General features: G+C 36.7%; 1 protein-coding gene across 2 annotated transcripts in view; it reads right to left on the minus strand.

Annotated features, from left to right (window-relative positions):
* Window positions 1–389: 389 nt before the first annotated feature.
* Window positions 390–17,794, minus strand: part of LOC142340527 (uncharacterized) — a 63,677-nt gene continuing 46,272 nt past the window's right edge. Inside the window, exons 9-13 of one of the 2 annotated variants that reach the window (XM_075391090.1) lie at window positions 15,153–15,281; window positions 4,242–4,379; window positions 1,976–2,032; window positions 1,256–1,309; window positions 390–737 (exon numbers count right to left, since the gene is read on the minus strand). In XM_075391090.1, coding sequence (XP_075247205.1) covers window positions 687–737; window positions 1,256–1,309; window positions 1,976–2,032; window positions 4,242–4,379; window positions 15,153–15,281 — 429 coding nt within the window. In that variant the 3' untranslated portion in view covers window positions 390–686. The remainder of the gene's footprint in view (window positions 738–1,255; window positions 1,310–1,975; window positions 2,033–4,241; window positions 4,380–15,152; window positions 15,282–17,794) is intronic. The other variant, XM_075391092.1, reaches the window with a different exon arrangement.

Below are 17,794 nucleotides of genomic sequence, written 5' to 3' on the forward strand. Positions count from 1 at the left end.
GTTTTCAAGTTTTTTAGCCTTTTAGTTTTTTTAGTTTTTCAATATTAAGCGTTCGAGTTTTGGATGTCAAATTTTATACTGATTCTTTACGCGATAGAATTATTGGCCACTATAATTTTTTATTCTTTTTTACTCAAATTTTAGAAACTTAATTTCTTTGAGTAAAGTTAAAAAGCCATCAGCGGTTTCTTCAACACTGTCAAGGTGAATTTCAAAATTCATGCCTTTTAATTACCTAGCAGAAAAGTCTTTTCCAGACAGTGTAATTCAAGGGCATGATGCGCAGGTGCGCGCTCTGAGACGGTCTAAGATCAGAGGTCAATTTTGTCTGCTCACCTCAACCTGGGAATTGTGGACCGCCAAAAAGACTTATTGTATCAAAAAGCACAGCAACCAAATTTCTAGAATTCTGTAACATTTAAATATTTTATACATTATCTACATCAAGTATTTACATTCAAATCTATTTGAGCAGCCTCGTTGTTGTGAAATAAAGTTATTCTCTCATAATTCGTGTTGATGTTTAAAAGACTTATTGTATCAAAAAGCACAGCAACCAAATTTCTAGAATTCTGTAACATTTAAATATTTTATACATTATCTACATCAAGTATTTACATTCAAATCTATTTGAGCAGCCTCGTTGTTGTGAAATAAAGTTATTCTCTCATAATTCGTGTTGATGTTTAGTAGGTTTCACTGAATGTGGCGAAGGGGGCTGTGAGTTTGTAGTCCATCTAAAAAAACAAGTGTGGAGCGTTAAAAAATTTCATATATTTTTTTGAGATTTTAGTTTATTTAAGATTCTTGTGAGAAAAATGCAAGAACTCTGCATTCCCCTGCAAGATTTCTTGCAAGATTCTTGCAAGATTTTAAATTTTTTCATCACTAGGGCAGGTATGGAAATTAAAATATAGGAACTTGTTGTTAAATAGATCATAGTTAGCATCACATTTTTCTGTTAAATTTAAAAGACAGTAAACCGTAAGGTTAGTATTTGAAACATAAACCCGACTTTTCAGTTAAACTCCACCACTTTTCTCATGAAATACAAGAAGTTTTAGAGCTCATGAAATAAAAATTTTAAGAGGAATAAGAGCTCATTTGAGTCAAAATATCGTATATTTCTATGAGCACCTACCTTATTGGAACGGAATCTATAGGGTGAGTTTTTGAAACCTAAGCCCGAATTTTGAATCACAAGAGTCTTCAACTTCAATTTTGTTATGAAATGTGAATATGAAGATTAACTAACGTTTTGTGGTGTATTCATCCACCAAAACAAATTGTTTCCATCCCGCGGAGATACCTGTAAACAAGAGTGTCTTCAAGAAGATCATTGTTTAGCTCACGGTGAAAAAACCGTTATCTTGAAAAAAGACAGATATCTTGAAAAAGATCGGTATCGTGAAATATCTCCCAAAAGACGGTTATCTTGAAAGATCTTGAAAAATACGGTTGAGATCACGCAAGAACACTTCCAAAATTATGAGTTATCTCATACGATTTTTGAAAGATCTCACAATATTGTTGCAAGATAACCGCTGCAAGGAAATTAGAGATAATTTGCAATATAATTACAAAAATTACTGCCGCTCCCACCACCAAACAGTATTTGAAAACTAAATTTTCAATAAAGATGCAATTATTCGAAAGCTTTTTGCATGCTTCGTATTCCCCCCCCCCCCAAAAAAAAAAGTAAATTAATTTGTAAAGGCATCCTTCTTTCATGATGTAATATTCCTTATTTTTTAATATTCTGGCGGTAAAGTCTTTCATTTCTTGCTCACCAAAGACATTGTTGTAGTTTACTCCATTTTTGCCATTTTTGTACGCATTCACACAGAATTGAGTTGAAATCTAACTTTACTTATTTTGTTTTGGTATTATGATTGATGTTGAACAAGTTTTTTCTAAAGTTTTGTCAATGAATGAGCTTCTTGTTGATGAATAAGTCTGACTAAATATGACTTACGAGTGTCTTGGCAACTTCACTTTCTGAACTGGACTTGCGCATGGGGTGAAACAGGTTCTGAAAAAAGAAAAAAATACTGCACTTCACTGGACACTAATTCCCGAAAAGCTTTGTTTGTTCATATTGATGATCGAGGTTTATAATATGATTGAATGCGTGTGTGGTATGGGCGTGTATCTGTATGAGCGTGTGTATATATGTGTGTGTTCATGTGTGTGTGTGTGTGAGAGAGAGAGAGAGAGAGAGAGTGGGTGGGTGGGTGTGTGTGTGCGTGTGTGTGTGCGCGCTTGTATAAAAAAAATCTATCCGGACAAATAATTCAAATGTTGAATCACAATGCCTAATTTTGAAATTTCCTCTTTCGTTTCTCAATCAGAAAAAAAATAAATCGTACCATAAAAACTTGTATGAGAAACTTTTTGAGAATTATGGCAAAGAATATGGGACGCAATGTTACACTGCAAAACATAAATTTGACTTTTTTTCGACCGACTTGGCCAAATCATGGACAAGTGTGACAACACATCGTCACATTTGTTCACGATTTAGATCACTACTTTCCAGGAAAATTTTTGCATTCTATTAGCCTACAGCTAGAGTTCTCGATTTCATTAATAGAACCAATTTCTGTTAATACCTATACTATGAGTACATACAAACGAGCGATTAAAATTTTAAATGCGCAATTTCAGCTTAGTTGGTATTTTATTAGCAGTTTTTGTTCGACCACAGCTCAAAAACACAAATCATGGACAAATGTGACTGATATTTACAAACTAGTAAAACTTAAACTAACTTTGTTGGTTGCAACCGTTTACTTCGCTGCTTTCCACACTCGCTTATAACTCTAATCTTAAAGCATGGGCCGTGAAAAACCCCAACAAAAACCAGCAAAATTGCTCGTTTTCGTACACAATTTTTGGCATAATTGAGTTTCTCATGTATAGCATTAGCAAAGTTAATAAACGGTTCTCGAAACTCAGTCTTAGTTTTTAGAAAAAGTTCCCTTTTGTAAAAACTGAGAAATGGAAAATTGAGGCAAAAAATTGACAAGTGAAAATTAACTACTTACCGAGTTCCTTTGAAATAAGCCTAGAAAGTTGTGGCAATTTGAATTATTAATTTTCAAGAAACGCTATAAGATGAATTGGGAGTATTGATATTGACTTGAGCTGCAGAACCCAGGAACGTATTAGTTGAATGTGAAAAAAGATCCACTTTTAAATTATTCATCAAATTTTCAGTTGTTGCCGTGCAAAATTTTTGAGTAAAATATCAACGATTCTCAAGAAAAATTTTTCTTCGATGAATTTCAATTAGCAAAAAAGATCATTTGCAATATGAATTTACAATTTGAACTTGAATTTACAATAAAGTTTAGCAAAAATTAAAAACTGAAAATTCGTGGCAAATTAATTCTTTCTTTCAAAAAGCAACGTATCCATACGATCTCATCATGTGAGTCCTCATAGCCATCGAGGCAGGAAGATTTTTATTTGTTTTTTTGATGGAGCTTCAATGAGATTTTTTGTATTTTTTGAAAGTGAGCTAAACAAAAAATGAAAGCTTTTTTTAAGAGGCAATGGCAATCGATATTTTAATCTCTCCTCCCATTAGTTCCCCAAATTTAGTAGTAATTTCAATTCTGATTTTTCTTTTTCTCTTCCAAAAATTTTATTGTGTTCGCTGATTGACTATACGGAATTCTCTGTGACACGTTGGATGCATTTCATATTGGTTACAAAACGAGTACACAGAAAAAGTTTATAGTTTCTTGAGAAAATTGAAATTACGAACATCTTTCCAGCGTGAATTTCACAAACATACTTGTGTTTCGTAACCAATGCTTTGAGATATGGAAATATTTATCCTTTAAAATGCTCTCATTCAACATCTAAGTTTGAGGGTGCCCAAAATTGTCAACGATCTTTTTTTTTCTTACGAGAAAATTTTCTGAAAAAAAATTACGGCTCCCGTTGGCCATTTCAAGTAACCTAAGATTAAGCATGCACGTAAACTTAAAAGACTCTAGCTTGACTTTTTTAAACAGTAGGATGCTGGACGGATTATTTATAATCAATATTGACCCCACCCCACCCCAACCCACCACACCCCACCCCAACCCACCACACCCCACCCCACCCCCTAACCCACCCCACCACAACACGCCCCAACCCACCCTAACCCACTCAAAGCCACCCCAACATAGCTTTTTCTTAAACATTCTCTTATTTCATAAGTGGTGGTCTAAGCTTTGGATATGTACCTGGTATGTGGATCCCTTTGGGTTTGGGTAGAGAGAGTGTTCGAGATTCATGCGTCTGTTGCCAGTGGGTCTGTGAGTTGTGAAGGGGGCTCCATGACCTGCTGGCTTCCAGAAGTAGGAGTTCATTGCTGTCTCGTGCTAAAACATAGTAAAAACTTATCAAAAAATTTCATTTTGGGTTTGCTTTGAAATGTAGGTCAGCAATTAATTTTTCTCGTTAGGGAAAGACAGAGCAAAAAAGTAGCTCATTGATTAATCTACGTATAGACTTTACGGCTTAGACGGTGAAGATTTTCACTGGTATAATCAGAAAAGATTTTTGTCTGATTTATAGTTTAATTGAATTGAACTGACTGGGTAACAAGGTACACAAAAATCAACTATATTTTACAAGAAGGTAGCATATTTATTTATATACATTTAGATACTTATTATTAACAGTTCACATCTTTCCGTTGAGATGAAAGTTGATAGCTTTGAAATGAAACATATTAAAAATTGAGAATTCAAATGAAGATCTTGCTGCGGCCTTTGACATGAAAACACCAAGATATGTCCAAACGTGCAACTTCTGTGCATATGTTACATGCGTTACAAAAATTCAAAGTTATCAGGTTTTTGATAAGTCGTCAGAAGTTTTATCAAAAGTTATTTGCATCGCAAGGTGCCTCGAGTTTCGCTTCACTAGTGTAGTGAAACATATATTCTAGACTTTTGGTTGCTCATATTTGGTTGCGACTTCTTGTCAGATGTTTTTGGGAAAGAGTAACTCTCAGGTTTTTGGTGGTAGTTTTAATCATCAGCAAATGTCATGCTTTTCTTGAGTTCCCAAGGTCATTGGGAACATGCTCCAAGAAGGAGGGCAGGGGTTGAAGATCATCTTGATTGTCGTTTGATCCAATATCCTTGAACCTATATAATTGGAAATGAAAATCCTGTAAGGGTAATAACATCAAAGGGGGTGGATGTAGCTCATGTTGCCTAAGACCGGAGCGAAAAATTTGAATTAAAAAACTACGGGGAAAAAACCCGTGCGAGGCCGGCGACAGGACGCACGAACGAGCCGTAAGCCGTTTTTACTTTGGCAACTCGTACTTCACCGTCTCGTCCAGGGGATGTTTCCACAACTTTTCCAAGGGGCCAGATTCCTCTCGGCGTCAAGTCCTTGAGTACCCACACAACATCTCCTAATTTCAGAGGAGGCTGGTTGTTGTCTGTCCATTTACGTCTCTTGAGTAATGTCGGCAGGTACTCCTTAATCAAACGCCGCCACACGTGGTTCATCAACTGCTGCATGTGCTTCCAGTTCTTGAAACTAGCTGGCTGTTGGTCTCCAAAGTTTCCGGGTGGCAGGGAACTGTAAGGGCGTTGAATGAGGAAATGGTTAGGAGTGAGTGGTTCTTCGTTTTCAGGCTGATCAGCAACGTTTGTCAAGGGTCTGGAATTCAGGATTGCTTCGACTTCAACCATTATTGTCTCAAAGATGTCGAAGGAGAGACGCTTAGATCCTAGAATGATTAAGAGTGTCCTTTTGGCGCTCTGAATCAATCGCTCCCACACGCCACCGAAATGAGGGCCGTATGGTGGGTTAAATTTCCATGTGGTTTTGACTGCAGCTAGGGCTTTATAAATCTTGTCTTTTTCTAAAGCCTTAACCGACTTCTTCAGCTCTTCGGAGGCGCCAACAAATGTTTTTCCGTTATCGCTGTACAATAAAATAGGTTGGCATTTTGGCAGGTGAATCGTCGATATGCATTGAGGAAGGTGTCTGTATTTAAATCTGGACATGTTTCTAAATGGACTGCTCGCGTAACGAGGCATGTAAAAATAAGTCCATAATGTTTCTCGATTTTCCCTTGTTTGTCCTCAATATAAAACGGGCCAAAAAAAGTCCAGTCCTGTGTTGGCAAACGGAAATTTGGTTGCTTCTGTGGGGAAGCGGAAAGCAGGAAGTGGGGCCATTATTGGTAGTATATTTTGAGTGTCAAAACGGCGACACAGAAAACATCGGTATTTTATTGAAAGTAGTGTTTTTCGAAGTCCAATGACGTAGTAGCGTTGTTGTACGAATGCTTTGACCGGTTCTGTTGCTTGATGAGCACAAATTCTGTGCGCATGTTCAAGGTATATTCTCGCAATCTTTTCATTTGCGTCCAAGATTATTGGACATTTTTTGATCTCCAATTCTGTTGGAGCAAATAGGAGACGGCCACTAGATCGTAGGAGTCCGTTTTGGTCAAATATTGGATTTAAGTTTCTCAATTTGCTCTTGGCGTCTAATTTTTGTGTTCTTTTTAATGCGTTGATTGTTGAGGAAAAAGCATTGTTTTTGAGATAAACAAACATCATCTTTTGTGTATTGGCTTTTGTCGGAACGATTCTTCTTAGCTCTGTAAATTAAATTGAAGACAGTTGCGAGGGTTAAAAGTAGCTTATTCCATGTTGAGAAGCGGTTTGGGTCTAGAACAGGTTTGATTGGTGTTTTCGTATTTCTCGTTACGGCACCTACGGTTGAAATCTTTTTCAAATCTTTCCAAGAACTTTCAGTGTTTTGCAAAAATTGTGGTGCTGTAAGCCATTTCGGGGGGATTTCTGATGGCTCAAGGCCACGCGTTCCATGGTCGGCTGGATTAAAAATAGTTGGGACATGATTCCACTCATCAGCTTTAGTTGTTTTCTTAATTTCTTCGAGTCGATTTGAGACGAAAACGTTTTGTTTCTTAGTTGATCTGATCCAATCTAAGACAACACGACTATCAGTCCACAAGTAGACTTTTTCAAATTCTAACGTCATTTCGGTTTCTATCAATGTCCGGAGGCGTGTACCTAAAACGGCTGCTTCCAGTTCTATTTTTGGCACACTAATTTGTTTTATTGGTGCAACTTTGCATTTTCCAAGCAGAAAAGATGTTTCAAAGATTCCGTCTTGTTTTTGGGTGCGAATGTAAGCAACTGCTGACAATGCAACGGCTGAGGCGTCAACAAAGACATGGAGCTGCTGAATATTTTCCTGATTCGTTGAGGAGTTCAACCATCTGGGGATTTCGATATCAGGCATTGCAAAGTAACTATCGAGCACTTTTTGTAGGTTGAAATGAAGTTCTACGGTAAGTGGTTCATCCCATTTCTTGCCTAGCTTCCAGACTTGTTGTAAAAGCATTTTGATTCTAATTGTGAGCGGGGACAAAATTCCTAGGGGATCGAAAATTGTTGATACTAAGCTGAACATTTTCCTTTGTGTATACTCACTTGCATTTCGGGGAAATTGATCTAATGTCTTCATTAGAAAACAGTCAGTTCTGGTATTCCATTTCTGACCGAGGACTCTATTGATCTCTTTCAGTTCATCTCGATCTTCTTGCTCAATGAACCTTAGGGCTTCATGTTTGTTTGACACAAATTTTGTCAAACGAAAGCCACCTTTATGAAGGCTAACTTTAGTCCGGTTAATGGTTTCAATAGCTTCTTCTATAAACGGCAAAGAATGGATATAGTCATCCATATAAAAATGGTTCTTTATTGCATTAACTGCTTTTGGAAATTCAATTGCATTATCTTCTGCGCAACGGTTCAGAACGAAAATAGCACAAAATGGGGAGCAGGTTGCTCCAAAAATTAATCTGGTGAACTGGTATTGGTTAACTATCTCTTCATTGGGCCAGAGAAAGCGTAATGCAGATTGGTCCTCATGCCTTATTGCTATCTGCATGAACATGCCTTCGATATCAGAGAGAATGGAAACTGGGTTTTCACGAAATCTCAGAAGAATTCCTACCAAGTTGTTCAGCAAATCTGGTCCTGTGATCAAATTGGAGTTCAAAGATTGTCCTCTAATTTTGGCCGCAGCATTTGCTACTCTGCGCACTTTTCCGGGCTTGTTTGGATTAACCACCGGGTGATGAGGCCAATACCAAATTTTTTCGGGCTCTGGCTGCTGCATTTCAACTGGCTTGACATAAAATTTTTGAAGATCTGTAGTGAGAGTTTGCTCTACAACTCTTTCAATTGGAGGTCATTACTGAGTCGCTTCTGAAGACTTTTCAGCTGGCTGAGAGCTGCAAAATAATTATTTTCAATTCTCAATGGTTTTTTCCAAGGCAGTCCAATTTCGTACCTCTCACCATTGTAGCTGATTGTCTTGTTCAAAATATCAAGGGCTTCCTTGTCAACGGGATTTGTAGATTCATGCTTCGGTTGAGTTCCTTCGGCTTCAATTTTCCAGAATTGCTCAAGCAATTCATCGAGAGGCTGATCGTCGGAGCTTCCTCGTGATACGTGGTACACGTACTGTTTCTGCTGGTGAGATCGTTGTTTGGGTTGCTTTTGCACTCTTTCATACTCTCCAGCTAGGGTCCATCCAAGCCTCGTCTTTACGCCGAATGGCTGGTTTTTAGTTGCCGGGATGACTTCAACTGGGTGTGTGAAAGCAAAAGTGTTTATTCCCAAAAGGGCACCGATTTTGCCTTCAGCTATTTCTGGGAAGTGAATGTGACGCAGTTCTTTGAATGCATCGCAAAGCTGGTTGAGTTCAAATGTATTAGCTGGTGCTACATTTAAACAAGGAGTGCTATAAGTGGTTGTAATTTGAAACTTTTGATCCAAATTTTCGAAGGGTGCAACTGTCACTTGTTCAGAAATTTTTGAAAGTGGCATACCATGCTCTGTGTTAAGATACTGAAGCGTAGTGGCTTCTTGATCTTCGCATGGAAGAGCAAGGAACTCTGTGATTTTGTCAAGTATGAAAGTAAATTGGCTTCCTGGATCGATCAGAGCGTACGTATCGAAAGCTTTCTTGCCGTTTAGAAAAGATACTGGGATAAGTTGAAGTTGTTCGAACCATTCTTTTGGTGTAGACTGTAGATGATTCACGCTAAAACTTTGGTTGGCATTGTTCAAATTAGCGCGCTGAAATTGATTCTGATTTTTGTTTGCAAAAGACTGTCCGTAGCGGCTCTTTTGTGATTTGGATGAGGCGCTTGCGTTGTTGTTACTTCCTGGTTCACATTGCTGTTTGACAAGCTGATTTGCTTGGTTGGTAACATTTGTACCTGTGGAATTGCTGGTGGCAAAAGCAGCTGGCGGACGCTTGATAATTTAAGCGGGGTCATGCAGTGTTGTGTGGTGGTATCCGCTGCATGTTTGGCAGCGTTTTGTTGATGGGCAATTTTGCTTCTTGTGTTTATTGCTCAAACAGTTCGAGCAAAGATTGCTCTTGCTTACAATGTCAAATCGCTGGCTTGGGCTGCATTTTTGGTAATCGGGACAGGTCGCTAGTATATGTTTTCCTCGACATTTTTCGCGCTAGGTGGTTTCGGAGTACCGCTACTGCTTATTGTTGTTGACTGATTTCGATTAGTCGGCTGTGCTGGAAAGCCTGAACTTTGGGTACTTAAATTTCTTTCGTGACTATCGCTGTTGTTCATGTTTCCAGAGCTATTAAAGTTGTTTCTACGAAATTTATTTTGCTGGAATGTTTCGCGGTTTATCTTATCGTACACATGTGCTTGAACTTCTAACCATTTCTGAAATTCAACCAAAGTAGCTGGTGTTTCGATTGATGTAACAGTGTACTCTGTCCATTTGAGGAGGATGTTATGCGGGACTTTTTCTATAGCTTTCTTCATAAGTGTTGAGCTCTGTAGGTCTGCTGTGTATCCCAGGTATTGGAAAGCTTGCACTAAACGTTTCAAGAACAAAGCAAAGGCTACAAAGTTTTGCTTGTTATAGTCATTAGTTGACTTCCAGTTTTCCAATTGATTTATGAAAGCATTCACCACTTTTGTAGGATCACCAAAATATGACATGAGTTCGTTTAAAGCTGTGCTATAATAAGCAGCATCACACGAATACGCTTGGATGACATCTTTTGCTTTTCCAAAAACTGCATTTTGTAGGTAGGTGATACGATGTGTGTCAGTAATACTGGTGTTGTTATGTACGAGGCAAAAAAAATTATTTATCCATTCGTGGTACTTCAATGGGTTGCCATTAAAGTTTTGAATTGTAAGTGGTGGTAACTTCATTGAGTGTTTACTCGTTGGATTCTGCTAATATGGAGCTGTCTTTGAGGTCCACGGTAAAGAATTGGTTACAAATGAAAGGTGTCTGAACCTTTCATTTGATATTGGATGTAATACGCTGGAAAATTGATGTGAATGTGGTAATTGTGACTCGTGATTTTGCTCTACTGAAGGCAGTGCTTGTGGGGGATACGTTGAGATTGAATGTGCAATGGGAACACTTTCAGTTATTGTTTTTGAACAGGCGGTTTCTTGAACACCGAATGGGTTGAGAGGCTCAATGCCTACGGTTTTGACTTGTGACTGTGGCTGGAATTGAGTAAAGTTTCTTGGTAAAATTCTATTCTCTGTGTTTTTCAATTCCTGTCCATTATGCAATGGTAAAGAAAATATGTTAGAAGTTTGAAAATTGTTTGCGTTTTGGCAGGAATTTTCAGAGAACTGATTAAAGTTTGTCATTGTGTTACTCAGTTCAATTGGTTGTTTTGTCTGTTGCAGATCAAAATCTAGATTCTGTCTGTTTTCTTGACTGTAATATTTGACAGAACTGGGATTCATCAAGCCGGAATTATGTGTTCCTTGGTATTTGGAACAACCCATGCTCTTTGGTTCAAACGTTTGCGTCTGAAACCGTTCCCCGGCGATATCTCGAGAAAATTCAGATAGCATATTTTTTGACTGAAATTGATTATTAAAGTTTTCCTTAGGGAAATGATTTTGAAATTTATTTTGCGTGCTTACAAAACTAAGCGGCTGGACTGAATCATTGTCTGCTTTAAGCTGCTGCTGGTTGACTGTAAAGTTATCAACGTTGTATCACTGAGAGCAAAACGATCGAGAGTTTTTGCGACGGTCGTCTCAGGTTTCGCAAAATTTCTATCCGAGTGTTTTACTTCTGTTTTGGATTCCAATGTGTCATCGATGTTAATTGGCCTGAATAAACTTGCTGTACTCATTCCCATAGAAAGCGGATTCTCATTGTTGCCATTTAAAAACTTTGACAACATTGGTTTGGTCGTGTGGAATTCAGACAAAAACAGTGATGGTTTCTCCGGTCTCGGTGGTAAAGGTGGTGTTTTGTTGGAGAATGATGAACGCTCTGGGTTGCTTGCTTCTGGATTCTCGTTCATTGATGGCGAGCATCTCCGTGAGGTTGGATATCTGGCAGTCGTATGAGTTGCTACACTGACATCATCGCGTATCCTAGTTGAAGATTGGCTGAGTAGTCCATCGTCATCTAAACTGTCAATTTCGTGTTCGAATTTCTCTAGAAGTGACAGAAGGTTTGAATATCGTTCCATGACAAATGAGGTGCTGCTGGAGTTCGGACTTTCCTTTAACACGGCATCAAGTGTTGTTTTCAGCTCGTCAACATTTGCTTTTGCTTTATTGATGAGCAGGGTGAGTGATCTGAAACTCTTTCTCTGATCGATTGCAGTTTGTAAGAGGTCCAGCTTGCTTTTCAAACTCAGCTCTGCAATTTTGAATTTGTTTAACGCGTACTGACAACTTTGACTGTTCTTCTTTGTCATTTTGCTCTTGTTGGTCTTTTTCGTACTAACAGGTAAAACAGGAGCGACGCAAATTTCAAAGTTGAAAAACAATGTTTATGACTCTGTGAGGCTAATCAGCCCCAGGTGTTTTTTTGTTGAAAATACGACGCAACTTTTCTGAAAAAATAGAATCCTAGTGGTTTTTTTGTGCTAAATTTAGCTAGTTTTATCTAAAAAAAGAAAAATAACCGTTTGCGAGCGCTTGTTTCGTTATTACAATAGACACGACCAAATAATTGCTAAAACTTGGGGAAATCAAAATTTTCTTATTAGTAGAATAAGTGTATGGCTTTTGAATGGTTTTTGTTACAAACTTTTACAAGGGCCAACACTTTTTTCGAAAAACGAGTAAAAAATGCTTAGAGATTGCTACCGCTTAGACCCTGTGTTGAAAAAGTTTTAAAATTTTGTTTTTATTGCGGTGCGAATAGGCAACGTGAGCTACAAACAAGCAGACAAGACAACTCAATTTGTACTGGAGCTCGTTTGAAATTCTTTCCTCTTAAGTTGAACTGCTTGCTTCCTGTTTTCTTTTCGAAACTTTTGAAATCTTTACTTTGAAAATTCCTTCAGGATCGGAAGTAACTGCGGAAGTAACTGCTGAAGTAAGTTTTGAAGATCATCTACTATGGTAACTACTGACACCAAAAATACTCTCTCCTTCTATCTGGTGACTACTGAGACCAAAAAAAGGGCAAAGGGACTTCTTTCGGCGACTTCTGAGACCGCGGACAAAAAGGAAGAGACGTTTGAGTTATCCAACTCAAAAGAAGTATTTGTGTGAGCAAATTTAAGTGGGGAAATATTTCGAGCTTTTGATTTTCTTGCTTTTGATCTAAAGAAAAGAGAGTTTTTAATTTTTCCTCTTTTTTCGTTTTTCTTGAAGTTGTTTTCAGTGCATACTACCCCATTAACTAAGCGCGCGGCTAGTAGTATGCAAAAATTGAAAGCAAAAAAGTGATTGTCTGGTTTTCTTAAGGATAAAGTTTTGCAAAAGTGATAAACTTTATATATCAGCTTGTTTCGAAATGAACTGAGAGGGTGCGATCAACAGGTTTTCTGGGACTAATAAGTGTTTTAACCAAAACTTTGGGAAAACGTTTTTAATTTTTTTTGGAGGGAAAGAAGTAGTTTTGCCAATTTTATGTTGCCTCTTTACTAAATGTAAAATCGAAAAATTAATTTTGAAGCTTGTATTATAACAAACTGAGGGGGTTTAATGAAAAGGTTTCCTTAGATCTACTAATTGTATCTATCAAAACGTCAAGAAAACCTTTTTTTTTAGTTTTTTGAGTCTAAGAAGCAATTTTGCAAATTTTATGTTGCCTCTTTATTGAAATGCAAAATGGATAAACTAACTTTGAAGCTTGTTTTGTAACAAAATGAGGGGGCCCAATCAATAGGTTTTCTTGGATCTACTGATAGTTTATATCATAACGTCAAGAAAACGTTTTTTGAATTTTTAAGGTCAAAGAAGCAATTTTTGCCAAATTCTCGTTGTCTCTTTGCTAAAAGCAAAGTCCATAAACGAACATTAAAACTTGTATTATAGCAAACTGAGGGGGCCCAATCAATAGGTTTTCTTGGATCTACTAATAGTTTATATCATAACGTCAAGAAAACGTTTTTTGAATTTTTAAAGTCAAAGATGCAATTTTTGCCAAAATCTCGTTGTCTCTTTGCTAAAAAGTTGCTTTATAGCAAAATGAGGGGGCCCAATCAATAGGTTTTCTTGGATTTATTAAAAATTTTCCATTAAAATGTTGGAATAACGTTTTTTGATTTTTGACCCTCAAAAAAGCACTTGTGCGACTTTTTCGTTTTTCGTGCAAAAATTTTACATAAACAACTAGACTTTTAAAAAGTCAATTTAAGGTCCAACTGGGGTGTTCTATTCAACTACTAATTTTACTGTTATGTAGATTTTTTTGCGACAAATTCAGAAAAATGTTTTTTGAATTTTTCTGATGCAAAAAACGCTATATCGTTTTTTTTGGTACAATCTGTGTGTTTTTGCTGCTAAATGCTGACATCTGGTTTCTAATGGCTATTTCTTTCATAAAGCATCGACAAAAGCTCGTTGGGGGACAATTTTCATGTTTTTGAGATTTTTGTCGCAAAAAAAATTCAAGTTTTTTTTTGGATACGTCTAACCGGGGAAGGGACTTCTGAGGTGACGTCTGGAACCTCGGGCGACCATCTCTTGGTGACGTCTGCAACTAAAAAAAGTCAGGCCTTCTTGATCGGGTGACGTCTGGAACCCTTGAAAAAAATCTCCTCGTCTTTGGTGACGTCTGAGACCAAAAAAATCGTCTTTTCTTGATGCTGATTGAGTGGGATTAGGAAGTCCTTATATAGTTGTCTTCTCGCTCATGGGTCCCGGTCCATACTGATTTTTTTTAATCTGCGCAGACGTAGAGTAGTCTTATTGAGTGAGAACAGTCTGTATATAGTTGACCTCTCGAGCGAAAAGTGGGATGGATCGCTAATCTGTTGCTGCCTGCATCCGTCCAGGGGGAGAGGGGAGGACAACTTGGCACTGTTTTTTGTGTCTTTGGGGGGCAAAAAAATCCGTTTCAGAAGGTTGACTATGTTTCTTAATCACGTCGGGGTCACCATTTTATGTAGTGAAACATATATTCTAGACTTTTGGTTGCTCATATTTGGTTGCGACTTCTTGTCAGATGTTTTTGGGAAAGAGTAACTCTCAGGTTTTTGGCGGTAGTTTTAATCATCAGCAAATGTCATGCTTTTCTTGAGTTCCCAAGGTCATTGGGAACAACTAGGTTCATCTTAGTATCATTAGACCACTTTTTCATGTTTTCTTGAAGATTCATTTTTTAGAAGTTTTTTGCAAGATTCTTGCACGCTTTGTACCATGTTGCAACATTCTTGCAACATTTGAATCATACCGTCACTACAGACTTGACAAGTAAAAATTGTAGTTTTTCTAGTGATTAATTTGATCAATATTAGTTGCTCAGAGTAGCTTCAAAAGAAAGTGTGCAATTGTTAGAAGAAAGGTAGAAAATAGCAAATTAGCACAAATAGACACGCATAAAAACACATGAACACATAGCGCAGGAAAAATTGCAATCAAAAAGATTGCTATGAAACATATACAGCAAAACACACAACACTAAAACCTTCATGGCTTGTCGACAGAATCAGACCAATTAACCAGAACAAGAATAAACCTCGAGTCTTCTCCATTACACACCCCCCCAGCTTAATGGTAAAACAACCTATACTCCCAATCAGGGTAATTATACCATAATGTGGGCTACAATTTAATGGGAGGGAGGGGGTGGTTAATGGGAAAGGCAGAGGCCCTAAACCTCTTGTATCTGTTTTTGGTCTTCAATATCCCTGTGAAAGTTGTCCAGTATTCGCTGGTTGAATTGGGCGTCTAGTGCCTCACAGTACAGCCTGGATAGCTCTGGGTCTACAGGCCGTATTCCCAGTTGCTGTTATGGCAGAAATAACCGAGATTTATTTTAAGACCATGTTTTCCAAATGTTCTAAGCTTTATATAAGTTTGTAATTCACAATTCCTCAGCATTTCTGCCAAGCGTGGAGAAAAATGGTCCTTTAAAGGAAAAATCTTTAAATGAATAGGTTCCTATAAACAATCCGGTTATCGCAATTTCATAGGTTTTTCTTTGAGTTCTGAAAAAATCTTTTCTGAAACAAACGCAATTAATACTTTGTTTGAACAAGGAGGCTCGTTAATGTGCGTTCGCACATGATGTTCCGACCCGAGTATATCAACATTCTTCAAAAGTCTCAAAACATTAGCTTTTCAAAAGTCTTATAATTTCAAAAGTCTTAAAAAGCATTAGCTTTTAACTAAATAAACCTTGACAAATTACTAAAAAATTATTACGAAACCAAAAGGACTTGTCTTTGGTTAGACTAAGCCATAGAAACGGACTAAAGATGCACAAAAACTCAAAAAATTACAAACGATTTGGGAAAACACAAAATATTGATACCATTAAAATCCTTAGCTATTATCTGAATATTATGTACTTTTAATTCAATTGTTATTTCTACTATTTCAGCTAAAGGATTTATACTGAGATACTACTTAAGTTTACCTTGGCCACATTTGAAAACCATTGGGATCTGTTATTACGCGATTGTGTTGAAAAAAGAGAAAAGGAAACACAAAACTAGCAAACAAAACAAAAGCAACAAACAAAACGTCAGTGACAAATCAAATAATTAGATATGTTAATTTTTAAATTACAAGAAATTTGACGGGACCTCTCAATGATGAAAATAATTTACTTGTTGACGAAAAGAACAACAAATCTGAAAAGTTTGAAAAAAAAATGAAAATGTATATCATGGTGCATTCGGGTAGCATCATTCAATCAATCTTCAGGTACAAGCTAATGCGAAAGTTCAACAATTTACGGCTACCTAAAGAACAAACAAAAAACAGGAAAAACAGAAAATTCAAGAAAAAAATTGAGCGAGAAAATTGTCGAAGGCATTAAAAAGTGAACTTTTCACTAAAAACTTTTCTAGTTTCAAGTACCTTTTTAGCAGCAATGGGATTCCTCATTTTTAACATTATAACTTCAAAAATTCATCAAATATGAACAAATACATTAGAACCACGAAATTTTTGAGAAAACTCGTAGTATCAACGTCAAAAATTCAAAATCTTTCAATGGAACTTAATGAATTCGCTAAATTAATGGGACGACAAGTTTGTTTGCCATTCATATTTCATCAATAAACCATGATGAAAACAACAACAAATACAGGCAAAAACAAAAAACTCAGTAGAAAAGTGCCTGAAGAAAGTGTCGAAGCAATTAAAGCTCTACTCTGACACCTTTTTCTATGATCCATTTAACGTCTTCCCTAAACCAATGGGAACTATCAGTATTAGGATAATGTGACAAGATTTCAAAATGAACGAAAAATAAGAAAGGCATCCAAAAATTAAAAAATTAATAAAACCCGTGGCATTGAAGACCTAAAACTATTAGATAGAAGATTAAACCGGAAACCAGATTAATGTTGATTGCAGTAGTTGGGAAGAAGGACCTCTTAATATTGAGACTGACTAACAGTTCACGAAAAAAGTTTAAGGTTGGTTAATGCTCAGAAATATTTTGAAAAACTATTTTTAAGGGCTTAACAGCCATTAAATACAATAGCTTTCAGCGGAAGTCAATAAATATAATCTGATATGCCCCAGTGGGAGAAAAAAGATTTTTGTCATGCATAGTTAGTCAATAAAGCATCAAAATAAGTCTGATGACTATGAAAACAACAACAAAACAGGCAAAAACCAAAACTTCAGTAGGAAAATGTGAGAAAAAAAGTGTCGTAGCCTTATGAAACATAAGTTTTTCTCTGAAAACTTTATCTGTGATTCATTGAACGTTTTTTTTCAAACCAATCTGAGCTATCAAAATATGGATAATGTGATGAGAGTTCAAAAGTAACCAATAATACACAAAGACTCAAAAATCTTTAAAAAAATAATAAATCTTGTCATTGAAGTTATAGAACGAAGATAATACCACTAACCAGATTATTTTGGTTGCATTAGAAATAAAGAGGGTGCTTTCACTACTCAGACTGACTAACAGTTCACGAAAAAAAAATTAAGATTGGATAATGTTCAGAAAAAATTTTCGAAAAAATATTTTCAAAGTCTTAACAGCCATTAAAAACACTAGCTTTCAGCGGAAGTCAAGAAATACGCTAAAGTACAACCCGATGTGAGGACAATGACGTTTGTCATTCATAGGTAATCAATAAGACATCACAATAAGTCTTATGACTATGAACACAAGAACAAAAACAGGCGAAAATCAAAAATTCAGTAGAAATGTGCGAGAAGAAAAGGTCGAAGCCATTTGAAACCATAAGCTTTTCTCTGAAAAAATTATCTGTGATCCACTGAACGTTTGTTTTAAGCCAATGGGAGCTATCAGTAATTGGATAATTTGAT

The sequence above is a fragment of the Convolutriloba macropyga genome, chromosome 6 (genome assembly GCF_964194025.1).
Source record: "Convolutriloba macropyga chromosome 6, txConMacr16.3, whole genome shotgun sequence".
Lineage (NCBI taxonomy): Eukaryota > Metazoa > Xenacoelomorpha > Acoela > Convolutidae > Convolutriloba > Convolutriloba macropyga.